The following is a 15,704-nucleotide window of genomic DNA, read 5'->3' as shown; positions in this document are numbered from 1 at the left end:
TCTCTTTGATGGAAAAAGCATTAATTTACTCCATTAGCTAAACGTCTGTTTTTTTTATATATAGCACAACTCTCTCACCTGTCCTGTTCCTTTATGTTCATCTGCTTATGCCAAAAAAGGGTGGGTCTTCATTATTAAATTGCTTATAGCTGCACAAAAGTTCAAAAGTACTCCAAATATACAGTTCTAACTTTGATAGTGTCCTTTTCAAGGTGACAGCTGACATGATTATTGGAACCTGTGTCAGCTTTCTTCAAAATGTTGATTCTGTTTTCTGAACAATAATCAATAATGACTGAGCTATATTAAGACATGGGGGCAGCCTGGAATTAGTATTATCCAAAATAAAAAGTACTAATTTTATCAGTACAGAAAAACCTTTTAATATATGTATAACATGCAACTCTTTAAAAAGAAAGTCCCTGGCACCTAACCTCTATTTCTATTTGTTTCACAGCCTAAGGCCCATCAGTTTGTAGTGAAATCCTTTAATACCCCTACCAAATGCAATCAATGCACATCTTTGATGGTTGGCTTAATAAGGCAGGGCTGTACCTGTGAAGGTAAGACTGACAAATATGAGTATCTTTATTCTTACAGAAGATTATAACATCATTTTTGTTATATTAGCCATAAATAATAATCAAATGTTCCTGTATCTTACATACTTGTGTTCAAGGAGAATGAAACATTTTAAGTATTTAAACAAAAGATTTACAAGCTAATATCCTTAGTTTAATACCATGGAATATTGCAGGGAATATATGTAATATTATAGCCAGCATATATGGCTATATGATGGTGCATATGGTGCATAACTTTAATCTAAAAGTGAAAGAGAGGAATAATGCAAGAGCCAAAATCATTCAGTTTTGTTTTCACATATTGGCCACATTTTGATGCAACACAAAGAAGTAAACCATAGTTTGTTTTAACTGTGGTTTGTGGAACAAGCCAGGATCCAACTTGCAGTCAAGAAAAGAAACTTTTGTTTCATTCCACTAATGTTGGTTTGTTTCTCTCTGCCTTCTTTACAAATACTCAGCCACTACCCTGAACACCATTGTCATGGTTGAAGACTGGGATAACCACATCATTCAACAGTTCTCTTAGCATTGGTTTACTTCTGGCCTCAGTTGTTTAGCTTCTTTTGGCAAGTCCCAGGCCAAATTCAGTTCTAAAACTTCTCCCCCTCCTAATCATGCTCAACAAAAGCTTGCTGCTATTTTTCTTTACCCATCCTGTCCAACCTTACAGAGCAAAATAATCTCGTATGGAAAGACTTCTTCCTGCATTCCTATGGACTTTTAATTGCATTTTCTAGCAGTCTGAAAAGAAGAGTGGTATGATCTATGGTGGAAGAATTTGGCAGGCCTTTCTGTTAGACATTTAGCCTCACATCTCCATTTCCAAGAGAAATCCCCCACTCTGCTCTTAGCAGTCACTGTTTACCATTCTCTAAGTCTGTGTGAGCACTGAACAAATTCAGATGACTGTTACCTCTGTGAACTGTGAATCAGCATTCAGCTCTCCGGCAGTTAAGAGTCGTGTACAGATTGCACCATTCTGTCAGTCAAGACTACAGAGTTTCAGTGCACATGTCCCTGTAAGAACTATCATGGCTCTGAGACTGGAAAGCTGCTCCACTAGAAATATAAAGTCGGGGTGGGGTAAAAATCTACCTAGTTTGCCTTCCTTGATCAACAGAAGCGTAGCAGTTTATGATAAACTTTTACTGATGTATGTCAGTTCAGTCATAGAAAAATGATGGTATGTGGAGACAACAGTGATTCATAGGATATAATAAGCAGTCTAGCACTTCATTGTTGTTGGGGGGGGGGTTTTGGGGGGGGGACCAAATAAAAGTCCAAATAAGTGTTGTTGTTGTTGTTTCTGCTTAGCCTTTAAATTTATCTTGACCCAAGTTTCTAATTGGACTCTCAATCTTTTTTCCCGTTTTGAATCTGTTTCTGTTTCAGTTTTTGCAAAAGCATGGGTCCTGACATCATTATTCCTACCCTTCTTTAAGGGGCTCTAAAATTTCTCACTTGAGTTTATGTGCAGTCTGTCCAGTGAACATGCTCACCAGTGGTTCAGATAAGGCAGGTCTCCTTTTCAGAGGTTAAGAGCTCGCTGTGAGATACATTTGCAACGTGAAATATGAAGTGGGCCTTAGTAAATTAATTTTCTACAAATAGTGATTGACAAGGGAGATGACTTTCATAGGTTATTAGATTAATTGTTGCATAATCAACTAGGAATGATGTACACCTCAGTTGTTAATGTTATATTTCTTCCCAGTGTGTGGATTTTCATGCCATGTGACCTGTGCAGACAAGGCTCCAGCAGTGTGTCCAATCCCACCGGAACAGACAAAGGGTCCTCTGGGGATTGACCCACAAAAAGGCATAGGAACTGCTTATGAAGGGCATGTCAGGGTAAGTATCAGGAAATGAACCCGTGCGATCCAGCTACAGCAATAGCTTATAATGTAGCACAGAATTATTTGAAAAGCTTTTCTGACTGCCATAATTTTCCCCAGATCTACAGTTCTGAGAAAGGACTAGGGAACTCCGTCTATGAATTTATAGCATCCTTGCAAAGTTTCTTGAAAGAAAGTTGTGGTATTTAAGCCAGTGGGCCAAATGGAATAGCAGGGTTGGAAGGGACCATGAAGGTCCAACCCCCTGCTGTTGCAGAACACCACTTTACACCATCCCACTCAGATGGCTGTCCAGTTTTGCCTTGAATGTCTCTAGTTTGGAAGGGCCCACAACCTCCCCAGGCAACTGTTTCCACTGCTGTTTTGCTCTGACAGTGAGCAAATTTAGCTTGAATCTGTTTTATTTCAACTTGAGTGGATTATTCCATGTCCTACACTCTGGCATCAGCAAGAAGAGATCTTGACCTTCCTATTTGTGACAGCCTTTGAGGTACTTTTGGAGGAATATCATCCCCCCCCCCCGGTTTCTCTTCTCATGATGGAACATGTCCAGTTCTCTCAATCTCTCCGCATAGGGCAGTGTTTCCAAACCCTGGATCACCTTTGTTGCCCTCTGCTGGACTCTTTCTAATTTACCTGCATCTATCTTAAATTTTGGTGCCCATAAACTTGGTGCCCAGTACTGTTTCTTTTTCCTAGAAGGAGGACTTGGCACTAGTCCCTATTGAATCTCATCCTGTTGCATTCAGCCCAGCATTCAAGTTTATCAAGATTGCCCTGGATCTTCTAGGGCAGGGGTCCTCAAACCTTTTGAACAGGGGCCAGTTGAAAGGTGCTTGCGAGTAAGCTGCCACTGGGCACACACACAGCAAGGTGCTGGCTTGCGGGCAAGGAGATCCTTTTCTCTGAGTGAGTCCAAAATGATTTCCGCATGAGCAAGCCGCTGCTTTGCCACGCGCACATGTGTGGCGAATCCAAAACCTCTATGGCGGGCCAGATAAATGGGCCTGGTGGGCTGGATCCGGCCCGCGAGCTGTAGTTTGAGGACCCATGTTCTAGCGTGTTCACTATTCCACCCAGTTTTGTATCATCTGCAAATATGGTTATCCTTCCTTGTACTTCCTCATCTAAATCCTTAATTAAGATGTTGAAGAGCACTGAGCATACGACTGAACCCTGTAGCACCCTACTAGTTACCTCCCTCCAGTTTGAGAAGGTGCTGTTGATGAGCACTCTTTGTCTCTTAGCTGCCAATTTCGGATCCACTGATAGTTTTTCTATCTAGTCCGCTTTTTGCTAATTGGTCTTTCAGAATATCATGGGGCACTATGTCAAAAGATTTGCTAAAGTCTAGATAGATTATAACCACAGTGTTCCCCTTGTCCATTGGGAACGTAACCCAGTCAAAAAATGAGATTAAATTAGACTGACAGGATTTATTTTTGATAAATCCATGTTGGCTTCTATTAAGCACTGCATTTTATTCAAGATTCTTCCAGACTGATTTTTTAATAATTTTCTCCAGAATTTTTCCAGGGATTAATGTCAGACTGTCATTCCTAGGTTCATCTTTTTTCCCTTTTTTGAAGATAGGGACGATGTTAGCCTTTCTCCAGTCATCTGGCACTTTTCCTGTTTTCCAAGATTTATTGAAGATAATAGCCAGTGGTTCGGAGAGTTCCTCTGCTAGCTCTTTTATGATTCTTGGATGGAATTCATTGGGCCCTGGAAATTTGAACACGTTTATTCCATCTAGGGATTCCTTAACTATTGTCTGTCAATCTTGGGCTGCCATCTCTCACTTTCAGATACTTCCTCTTTGTTGTAGATTTTCTTATGGGAGAAGACTGAGGCAAAGTAGGAATTAAACACCTCTGCCTTTTCCTTGTTGTCTGTTAGCACTCTGCCATCCACTTTAAGGAACTGGATACCTTCCTCTTTCACATGTCTTTTGTTTTGGATATATCTGAAGAAGGCTTTCTTGTTCTTAGCATCGTCAAAGCTTCTTTTCCACGAGGAAGTGAAGAAAGAGGCATTTGTCAATGGGTTGTATGAGATGCATGAACTAACTGGTTGTATCTTTAATCTAGGCTTCAAGGTGACAACATACTTGGCGATTCTCTAGGTTGTTGCTACATACAGAGCTTTCTGTCTTGCACAGCAGGGCATCTCCCACAACTATCACTTTTCTCCTTTCGTTGTTGCAAACTTTGCTATCTTTTCGTTACTTAATTGGCCTTGTGTCCCTTTTTCAGTTACTCAGCGTGTCATGTAGTTCCTTCACAGTGCGTTTCTCACTCGTCTCTTCCTCAAGTAATTTAAAGCAGTTCCAAGACTTACCTTCCATTATCAGAGTGCCCAATTTTCAGGAACACCCCTCTTTGATTTTCAGGAATACCCCTCCACCACAACTCAATTTATGAAGGTATTGTGTTCATCTGTGTAGCATTTTCAGGGAAGAGAAGCAGCTGCCATGACAAGAATGGAGTTGGGAAGTCTGTTTCTTCTGGCTCAGTTGCATTTGCTTAAATCAGGATCCAGTCTATTTGGGTTTTGCAAGAGAGATGTTTTCCTGAATTACACATTAAATGATGAGAGCACATTTTGCATTTCCAAAGAGAAACTATAAATTTGAAGTAAAATATTTCAGTTATCTTTTATTTGAATATGATTGTTACAGGTCCCCAAACCAGCTGGAGTGAAGAAAGGCTGGCAGAGAGCCCTGGCTGTTGTTTGTGACTTCAAGCTCTTCCTTTATGATATAGCAGAAGGAAAAGCATCACAACCCAGTGTGGTAGTGAGTCAGGTTCTTGATATGAGGTAGGAAATTGCATGTGGTGTTTTTGTTTTAGTACCAGATGCAGCAGGTGCATCCCTTTCTTCATAGTGCAAATTGGAAGCTTAAATGTTGTCAAAATAAAGGTCTCTGATAGTCATTTTCTTTGAAGGTAGATCTTTTGTTAACCTGTAATTAGGAGAGTACTAGAAGTAGCAGATCAAAGCCATAGCCACTGTATGAAAAAGTATTATTTGACTTAGTCAATAGTGTTCAGCAATGATAGCTAAAATTTAAACATAATAGAAATTACTGTTTCATGTCAAGATTAACAATTTCCTCTGAGCCTGAATGATTGCTCTGAGGCCAATATGCAGTGGACCAGTTAGAATAATCTTCCTAGGTACAAGGGGGAAGAAAGAACACAAGTCTTTACCCAAGCATAGAGGTTGCAGAGAACCTAGACACATAAAATCCACTATATGCTTAACCGTAGCGATGGATCCCTCACATGCAATATTGCAAACAGAAGCTTATTTATGTTGAATTTTATAGAATCCAGTATAAACCTTATACCCGTATTTAGATGTACGTAGAAGTGAAAGAAGTATGCTCTGTTTCTCATTATGCTGGAAAAAAGCCAGGGAAGGGTCATTCAAAACAATCCAGTCATAATGACATCCATGGAGATTCATGTTCTCATCATCAACATCCTTATCTTTATTGATGTTTTTAGTATTATCATCATGATTGCTATTTTGCATGCTGTGAAAACATTTACTTGGGCATAAACATGACCAACTTCCAAGTAAATATATAAGGACAACAGCCTCTTTTCATTAATACTTACTTCTATAATGGGTGGGCTATTATGTAGGGTACAGAAGCTAACATCACGTGCTTACATTAAACCAAGACACACAGGGAGCATGAGCCATGCTTTAATGTAACATCACATTACCAAACATCCTGGGGAATGTGATATTGCAGTTAGCCAATATGATATTGTAGCTTTTCTCCGCTACCACTAAACTTTGGTAGCATGACAGCAACATATTTTGCATATATATGTATTCAAATATACATTTTTAATTATGTATATTATGATTTTACCTGTTCTATTTTATTCTGATTTTACATTTTGTTGGTATTATTTAATGATATTTTACTGGTACTTATTATTGGAATGGCCACCTAGGGAGCAAGATGCTTTTAAACAAATTCAATAAATAATAAAATAAAATAATAACAATTTTGGGACAATGTGGGCCAAAAAGAAGATTTATTATTTATTTTTATTTATTTAAAGCTTTTATATGCTGTCACCACATGCCTCAGCATGAGGGTCTCATGTACCCTGAGGCTATAGGCTGCTCATTCCTGGTCTGAAAGGCCCCAGGTATCTTCAAGAACATTGACATTTTGATGTGGGATGGTTTATTTAATTAAATTTTATTTAAAATAAATTTAAAATAAAATTATTTAATTAAAACATGCATTATAGTTGCATTATAGTTTGTAGTGAGTTAAAGTTTGTCTAGTCAGAATGAGTTTCGTATTGCAGAGTTTTGGAGAAGCTTTTACATGCTTTGATGGAAAACCAGCTGACCTTAGCCCTTGAATTTTAACCAATTAATCGATCAAAAAAAATGGTAGATTTTCTGCAATGAAATCTTACATGAAGAAGTAAAAGATACACATAAGTCAGACCTATGTGTTTCTGCTGAACCAAACATCAAAATACTTTGATAAAATTGATATGGAGTTCCTATATAATTTTAAAATTATTGCTTAAAATTTAATGGAAAACAAGCACCAAACTTCTACTTATGTATGAACAATTTTTGTGTCTTTCTGAAAGAGATGAAGAATTCTCGGTGAGTTCTGTCTTGGCTTCTGATGTCATCCATGCAAATCGAAAAGATATTCCCTGTATCTTCAGAGTAAGTCAAGCATGGTTGAAGCATGTTATGAATAAGTAACATGAGCCAGTCTTAGTTTTCATTTTCACTTCCTTTAATATCAGAAAATTATCTCTGTTTTTCAGTACAGTTTTGAGTATCCTGTAATTCTTTCAAGCATGAAAATGTCTCCACATTCTGATTTGTAGTGCTCTAGGAAATGGTGCAGTTCCTGATCTAGCCAGCAGGCCAGGAACAAGCTATGTACTTATAAACAAACACAGCCTTTCCTGGTATTCCTTATCTTTACTAATTAGCTTTATTAAGTTTTATCCTGACTTTTTCCAGAGGATCTTAGGGCAGCATCTATGACTTTCTCCTTCCATTTTAACCCCCTCAGCTACCTTGAGAAATAGGCTAAATTGAGAGTCTGACTGACCCAAAATCAATGATTGTGTGTCATGTTTGGATGAGGAGAGATTCAAACCAGAGTCAATCCAGCTACTGCTAGGCCACTTCAAGTTCCTGAGTTTTATTCTTGGGCAGTTCCTCAGCTTATTGTTGACTACAAGCATAGTTCAAACTATACTGAACAGCTAAGGGTATTGTTTAGCTGTGCATCATAAATGCCAAGGAATCTGTTTTTCTCTCTGTTTATTTTGTATATTTATATCCTGCCTTTTAAAGGATGAATCACTTTAAAAATACAAACATATCTATAACTTTTCCAGGTTACAGCTTCCCAGCTATCGGCATCCAGTAACAAGTGTTCAATCCTGATCCTAGCTGACAGTGAGAATGAAAAGAGCAAATGGGTAGGAGTCCTGAATGAATTGCACAGGATTTTAAAGAAGAACAAGCTCAAAGATCGCTCTGTCTATGCTCCTAAAGAGGCCTATGACAGCACCTTGCCCCTCATTAAAACCACCCAGGCAGCAGCAATCATAGGTATGCTTCTGGTTGCCCACAATAACACTCCACGGTACCTTAATGTTAACTCCAATTGTGATAAGAAATAGTTGTTTGGTTCCAGAGAGAAGACATCTCAAATGCACACCAGGGCATTAAATTACCTCTGTCTTAGACAGAATTAAGACCCTGTATTAAAAAGTTATGACTAACATAGCAATCCTTTGCATGTTTACTCAGAAATAAACATGTAGAGACCTACACCCTGGAAAATGTGTATTTGACTTCAGCCTAAACGGCCAGAAATAATCTAGCATATAAAGAATTTATCTAGTGAGAAAAGTTTAAAAGGGAAAAATTGTTTATGAAAGTATTGCTTATGGTAGAACATAGCTGTTTAATATGGATCAAAGTAGGAAAAATATGAACTCATTTATGAGTAAATGTAGTTTGTTCTTAACATTTTGGAGTTTCCACTCATTACAGGTGAGTGGGGTTCACCTCTGTTGTAGTTTACACTTGTTTATTAAAATCTTTTTGTTACAAAATTAGTTTTCTACTTAAATGTTCCAAATAATTATATGACTAAAATAAGAATAGTTCTAGGAATAAGATTCATAGTGTTTCAGCTATTCAGAGGAATTGGAAACATTGAAAAGTACTAAATGAAAGTAAATTGCAAATTTCTAATAATTAAACTGGCTTTTAAAAATATTATTTCTTCTTACTATTTTTAATCTTATCAGCATGTGTGTTCACTTAGCCTCCTCCCTTTTTTCCCCTTAACTATCACAGATCATGAAAGAATAGCTCTGGGCAATGAAGAAGGGTTATTTGTGGTGCATGTAACCAAGGATGGTAAGCATACATGGTTCTGTTTGAAATGTGGGTAGCTGAAATAATAAACTGTATATTTACTCCTTTCAGCCCCTTCTAGTTCCATCTTGTATCAGTTTAAGTTTCTAAAATTATTTTTAGTAAATGCACTGCTGTATTTCTCTGTTCAAACTGTTCTCTATTGTTTCCTTCAATCTGTATTGTGTGGGTGGATTGGAACCCAGACTTCTCCTTTACACGGCTTACAGAATTAGAATCCTATTTCTAGAGAGTGATGCTGCCATAGCAGTTCCTTACACCCAGAATTATGATATATAAGATTAGCATTGATAGGGCTAAGTTAACATGTTGTTAACATGAAGAGAGTACCTGTTTTTCCATTACCAGTAAGTATGAATGTGCTGAAAATTCAACATATTTTCAGTTCAAGCATCCATTCTATCTAGAACATTGAAATTATATGCATGTATGTATGTATTATGTATTCATTCATTTATTATATACCACCTTGCAAGGAACCCAAGGTGACTTGCATAATTATCCTCCTCTCCACTTTATCCTATGACTTCTTCTCAAAATATGCCAAGTCCAACAGGACAAAGTGGGGAGAGAAGACAAAGCTTGGTAAATGGGTACTGAGAATGGCAAGAGGGCCAGTTGACGGGTAGCAGAAATTAGGCAAATGTGGCTCAGGAAAAAATTCATTACTTGCCTATATGGTATTCTAGAAAAACATCTTTGTCTCTTCATATTACTCACCTGCACTTAAGTAGGAAGACACACTGACAGGAGTTTTTAATTTTGCAGAGATAATCCGTGTTGGTGACAGTAAGAAAGTTCATCAGATTGAACTCATCCCAAACGAACAGCTTATTGCAGTGATCTCAGGACGAAACCGGCATGTGCGGCTATTCCCTATGGCAGCCCTCGATGGACGAGAAACTGATTTTTATAAATTGGCAGAGACAAAGGGTTGCCAGACCATAGTTTCCGGACAAGTGCGCCATGGAGCCCTTACCTGCCTGTGTGTGGCAATGAAAAGACAAGTCCTCTGCTATGAACTAAATCACAGCAAAGCGCGTCACAAAAAGATTAAAGAGATCCAAGTGGCTGGGAATGTCCAGTGGATGGCAATCTTCAGTGAGCGGCTTTGTGTTGGTTACCAGTCAGGATTCTTAAAATACCCATTGCATGGAGAAGGAAATCCACATAGTTTGCTTCACCCAGATGATCACACACTATCATTCATTGCACAACAGCCAACTGATGCCATCTGTGCAGTTGAAATCTCAAATAAGGAATACCTGCTGTGTTTTAGCAGCGTTGGGGTTTATGTGGACTGTCAAGGTCGAAGGTCTAGACAACAGGAACTGATGTGGCCTGCAACACCTTCCTCCTCCTGTAAGTTCCTCTCCTTGTATTAATGCAGTGGAGTTTCATTTCTTGTCATGGCTTGGAGAAAACTTACAAAATTTGGTTAATGTTCAGGTGTATACTCCATGCTTTTTCAACAGGGTGACAGCCTTGCCAGGTTTCATGAGGATGTGATCTTATGTGTAAGAAAGGGCTTTTTAATATGTGACTTTAATGCCATGGTTCAATTCAGATTATTGTGAACATGGTGCAAACATGTTTCCTGTACCTCCTTTCCTCATACCTACGGATTCCATTTCCAGTTTAGCAGTAATTGAATTTGTATATAATGTCCAAATTGTCAACCTGTGGTAACCTGTCTTCCCGAAACAATCATAAAGCATGGTTTGGATTGGGTTTCGATTTTGCCCTGATTTGGAAGAAGGACACCACTTTTTGATAGCCATAGTTGACATCATGGCAAACTGTGGCTGGATGCTGCCTATATTCCTATCTAAGGTAAGTAAAGTCCAGTAGACCAGACTGACAATAGTTGTCATGACAAAAGCTGTATCAGTATAAGTATCAGTATTAAAGCATGAGCAAGATTATTAGTAAATACTGCACTGATTCTGATTTATAAGTAATGAGTTCACAATTAAAATAAATTCCCAAATCAAAAGACTTGTTTTAATACACTGTTAAGTGGCTAGTGCAAGGATGGGGGACCTCTAGCCCACAAACTTTTTCTTTAGGTCCTAACCCTTCTCCCTCCATCACTGTTTAGGAGACCGCCACTCACTGATCGAAGGTACCATTGCTGAAGGAAGGCAGCCTTTCTTGCAGCACAAAGCTGAAATCCTGGCTCTTTCTCTAATCAGTGCACAGAGATAAGAGAGGGATTTAAACGCATTTCAACATTAAATATCTCAAAGAGCAGAATATTTAGAATGTAAATACCTTTAAAGCCAGATCTGTAAGGAGAAGGTGTAGAAATAGGAAGCTTGCATTTTAAATGCCTGTTTCTGGAGCTTATTTTCAAGTAGGCACACATAGAATTACCGAAGTGTTTGTTGAGAAAATGCCCATATAAAATTATATCTGAATCCACCCACTTTGATTTGGTTGTACCTGCTCTGTCCTTGGCCTGCTTCTAATGCTCATAATCCTGCTCATTTTTGTAATATAGTCCCTGAGACCCTTTTCAAATAGGAATTTCCACCAAATTGGAATTTGCACCTCAGTTAATAGGTATGACGTTTTATCAGTGGGAAGTAAATATTGACTCATTTTCAAAACGGGAGAATGTGACGAGGATCTGTATTCCAATCATAATGCTTTGTTGTCAAAGGAGTTATTTCCCAAATAATCATTAGAAGTTTGTTAAAGAAATGTTAATTAAAGCTAGGCTTTAGTTTAATTAGAAAGAATTTATCACTAAGCTATCTGTAGAGGTTGTTATGTTGAGAAGTGACAGCCTTGTAATCTTTAGCACATGCTGACAAATACCATGTTTGAATTACTCAGATGATTCTTTGCACTTCTTCCTAGGTTACAATGCACCATACCTCTCACTATACAGTGAAAATGCAGTTGATATATTTGACGTGAACTCCATGGAGTGGATTCAAACTATCCCCCTTAAGAAGGTAACTCAAAAATTATATTGGAAATTGAGCTGAGTAGTGAAGGCACTGATGGCCCCAAACTAGCTTTTGAGAGAAGTAAGCTAATAATTAAGATTGGCATGTCAATAGCTTATGTATGGTTTCATTCTTACAAAGAAGTAAGTTAGAATCAGAATTAGGATGGTTTGATAACCATGGCTGTTAAAGTTTGTGTTTTAAGCACGGTTTATGGACTATGGATAATGCCACCACAGGAAAAGAGTAAATATGAGCATAATTCTACTAAGGCATATTCTTTCCTCTTTGGATATTGATGACACAATCCTATGACCCCCTGAGATTGTCTTGGGGGATCTTGGGGGGTCCAACACTGAGCTCCTCTGAACTCAGGGCCCAGACTCAAGGCCATAGCTTTCCTCCCCAGAAGCAAGCGTCTTTTAATTTCTTGGCTGCAGTCCCTGTCTGCGGTGATCTTGGAGCCCAGGAAAATAAAATCTGTCACTACCTTCATTTCTTCCCCATCTATTTGCCAGGAAGTGAGAGGACTGGATGCCATGATCTTAGTTTTCTTAATGTTGAGTTTCAAGCCAACTTTTGCGCTCTCCTCCTTCACCTGCATCAAGAGGCTCTTTAGTTCCACTTCACTTTCTGCCATTAGAGTGGTATCATCTGCATATCTGAGGTTGTTGATATTTCTCCGGCAATCTTAATTCCAACTTGTGATTCATCTAGCCCCACCTTTCTCATGATGGGCTCTGCATATAAGTTAAATAGGCAGGGCAACAGTATACAGCCTTGCCGAACTCCTTTCTCAATTTTGAACCAATCAGTGGTTCCGTGTCCAATTCTCATTGTTGCTTCTTGATCTGCATATAGGTTTCTCAAGAGACAAATGAGATGGTCTGGTACTGCCATCTCCTTAAGAACTTGCCCAATTTGTTGTTATCCACACAATCAAAGGCTTTAGTATAATCAGTGAAGCAGAAGTCGATGTTTTTCTGGAACTCCCTAGCTTTCTCCATGATCCAGCGCATGTTGGGAATTTGATCTCTAGTTCCTCTCCCTCTTCAAAGTCCTGCCTGTACTTCTGGTAGTTCTCGGTCAACATACTCCTGGAGCCTAGCTTGTAGGATTTTGAGCATAACTTTGCTAGCATGTGAAATGAGTGCAATGGTGCAGTAGCTTGAACATTCTTTGGCATTGCCCTTCTTTGGGATAGGAATGTAAACTGACCTTTTCCAATCCTGTGGCCACTGTTGGGTTTTCCAAGTTTGCTGGCATATCGAGTGTAGCAATTTTACTGCATCGTCTTTTAGGATTTTGAATAGCTCAGCTGGAATACTGTCACCTCCACTAGCTTTGTTGTTGCTCAGACTTCCTAAGGCCCATTTCACTTCACATTCCAGGATGTCTGGCTCGAGGTCAGTGACCACCCCATCTTGGTTATCAGGGAAGTTAAGCTCTTTCTTGTATAGTTCTTCTGTGTAATCTTGCCACCTCTTCTTAATCTCTTCTGCCTCTGTTAGGTCCCTGCCATTTTGGTCCTTTATCATGCCCATCTTTGCATGAAACATTCCCTTCATATCTCCAATTTTCTTGAAGAGATCTCTGGTCCTTCCTATTCTATTGTTTTCTTCTATTTCTTTGCACTTATCTCTTCTAGCTATTCTCCGGAATTCTGCATTCAGTTGGGTGTATCTTTCTCTTTCTCCCTTGCCTTTCGCTTCCCTTCTTTCCTCAGCTATTTGTAAAGCTTCCTCAGACAGCCATTTTGCTTTCTTGCATTTCTTTTTCTTGGGATGGTTTTAGTTGCTACCTCTTATACAATGTTGCGAACCTCCATCCAAAGTCGTTCAGGCACTCTGTCTATCATATCTAATTCCTTAAATCTATTTGTCACCTCTACTGTATATTCATCAGGAATATGAGTTAGGTCATACCTGAGTGGCCCAGTGCTTTTCCCTACTTTCTTCAATTTAAGCCTAAATTTTGCAACCAGAAGCTCATGATCTGAGCCACTGTCAGCTCCTGGCCTAGTTTTTACGGACTGTATATAGCTTCTCCGTCTTTGGCTGCAGAGCACATAGTCAATCTGATTTCTGTGTTGACTGTCTGGTGATGTCCATGTGTAGAGTCGTCTCTTGGGTTGTTGGAAAAGAGTGTTTGCTATGACCAGCGTATTCTCTTGACAAAATTCTACCAGCTTGTGCCCTGCTTCATTTTGTACTCCAAGGCCAAACTTGCCTGTTATTACAGTTATCTTTTGGCTTCCTACTTTAGTATTCCAATCCCCCATGATGATAAGGACATCATTTTTGGTGTTAATTCTAGAAGGTGTTGTAGGCCTTCATAGAACCGGTCAACTTCAGCCTCTTCAGCACCAGTAGTTGGGGCATAAACTTGGACTATTATTTATTTATTTAAAACATTTTTATGCTGCCCCCATCGCAACAAAGCCTCGGGGTGACTTACAACAAAAACAAAGTTATACAATAAAAATATTAAAACCCGGTGCATCTCGGCTTGAAATTTTTTTAAATCCTACAAAATTAACACTTAAAATAAGTTTTAAATAAAAAGGTCTTAGCCTGGCGCCGAAAAACAAATAACGACCACGCCAGATGGACCTCTCTGGGGAGCGCGTTCCATAGGTGGGGCGCCACCACAGAGAAGGCCCTCCTCCGGATACTCACCCTCCTAATACCATTCACAAAGGGTTCCCGGAGAAGGGCATCTGTTGCTGATCTCAAGGGGCGGGAGGGCATATATGGACGCAAGCGTTCCTTTAGATACCCAGGACCCAAGCCGTTGAGGGCTTTATAGATCATAACCAACACCTTGATTTGGGCCCAGACTTCAATGGGGAGCCAGTGGAGCTGACAGAGAACTGGGGTTATATGAGAACAACGCCCAGCCCCGTCAGCAGCCTGGCAGCTCTATTCTGCAGCAATTGAAGTATCCGGAACATCTTCAAGGGTAGCCCCACATAGAGCGTGTTGCAGAAATCTAATTGGGAAGTTACCAACGCGCGTGTCACTGTCGCCAGGCAGTCATTCTCCAGGAAGGGACGCAGCTGATGGATCAGCCGAAGCTGAAAGAAAGTGCTCCTGCCACCGCCGTCACCTGAGCTTCTAAAGACAGCTCAGGGTCAAGGAGCACTCCTAAGCTGCGAACCCCGTCCCTCAGAGAGAGTGCAACCCCATTTAGGACAAGGCCCAAGTCCCCCATCCTGAGGCCCGAACCACCCACCAACAGGACCTCCGTCTTGTCTGGATTGAGCTTCAGTTTATTGGCCCTCATCCAGCCCATTACCTCGGCCAGGCACCAGTTCAGCACAGCCACTGCCTCACCTGGATTGGTGGAAAATGAGAGGTAGAGCTGGGTATCATCAGCATACTGATGATTCCGCAGCCCACACCTCCTGATGACCTCTCCCAGCGGTTTCATGTAGATGTTGAATAGCAAGGGGGACAAAATGGACCCCTGCGGAACTCCATGGCATAACTGCCATGGCGCAGAGCCATAGTCCCCCAACACCACCTTCTGAAATTAGCCGTTGAGATAGGAGCGGAACCACCGCCACGCGGTGCCTCCAACTTCCAATCCCACTAGCCTATTCAGAAGGATACCATGGTCGATGGTATCAAAAGCTGCTGAGAGTTCCAGGAGAACTAACAGGGACGCACTCCCCCTGTCTCTCTCCCTGCACAGGTCATCGTACAGGGTGACCAAGGCAGATTCAGTGCCTTACCCAGGTCTGAAGCCGGACTAAATGGGTCCAGATAATCAGTTTCATCCAAGAATGCTACTGTGATGTTGAATGGTTTGCCTTGGATTCAAACTGAGATCATGCTTTC

The 15,704-nt window shown here is 40.0% G+C and overlaps 1 protein-coding gene across 1 annotated transcript in view; it reads left to right on the top strand.

Moving 5' to 3' along the window:
- CDC42BPA (CDC42 binding protein kinase alpha) overlaps positions 1–15,704 on the top strand; it is a 190,801-nt gene that overhangs the window by 154,700 nt on the left and 20,397 nt on the right. The window contains exons 25-32 of the mRNA XM_044450310.1: positions 458–563; positions 2,302–2,438; positions 5,124–5,263; positions 7,081–7,162; positions 7,852–8,068; positions 8,825–8,887; positions 9,674–10,267; positions 11,771–11,868. Of these exons, the coding sequence (XP_044306245.1) occupies positions 458–563; positions 2,302–2,438; positions 5,124–5,263; positions 7,081–7,162; positions 7,852–8,068; positions 8,825–8,887; positions 9,674–10,267; positions 11,771–11,868 (1,437 nt within the window). The remainder of the gene's footprint in view (positions 1–457; positions 564–2,301; positions 2,439–5,123; positions 5,264–7,080; positions 7,163–7,851; positions 8,069–8,824; positions 8,888–9,673; positions 10,268–11,770; positions 11,869–15,704) is intronic.

Source organism: Varanus komodoensis, unplaced genomic scaffold (assembly GCF_004798865.1).
Source record: "Varanus komodoensis strain SLA01 unplaced genomic scaffold, ASM479886v1 scaffold1, whole genome shotgun sequence".
NCBI classification, from domain to species: domain Eukaryota; kingdom Metazoa; phylum Chordata; class Lepidosauria; order Squamata; family Varanidae; genus Varanus; species Varanus komodoensis.
The sequence above is the reverse complement of the archived record's forward strand: the minus strand, read 5'-3'. Positions and strand labels throughout refer to the sequence as shown.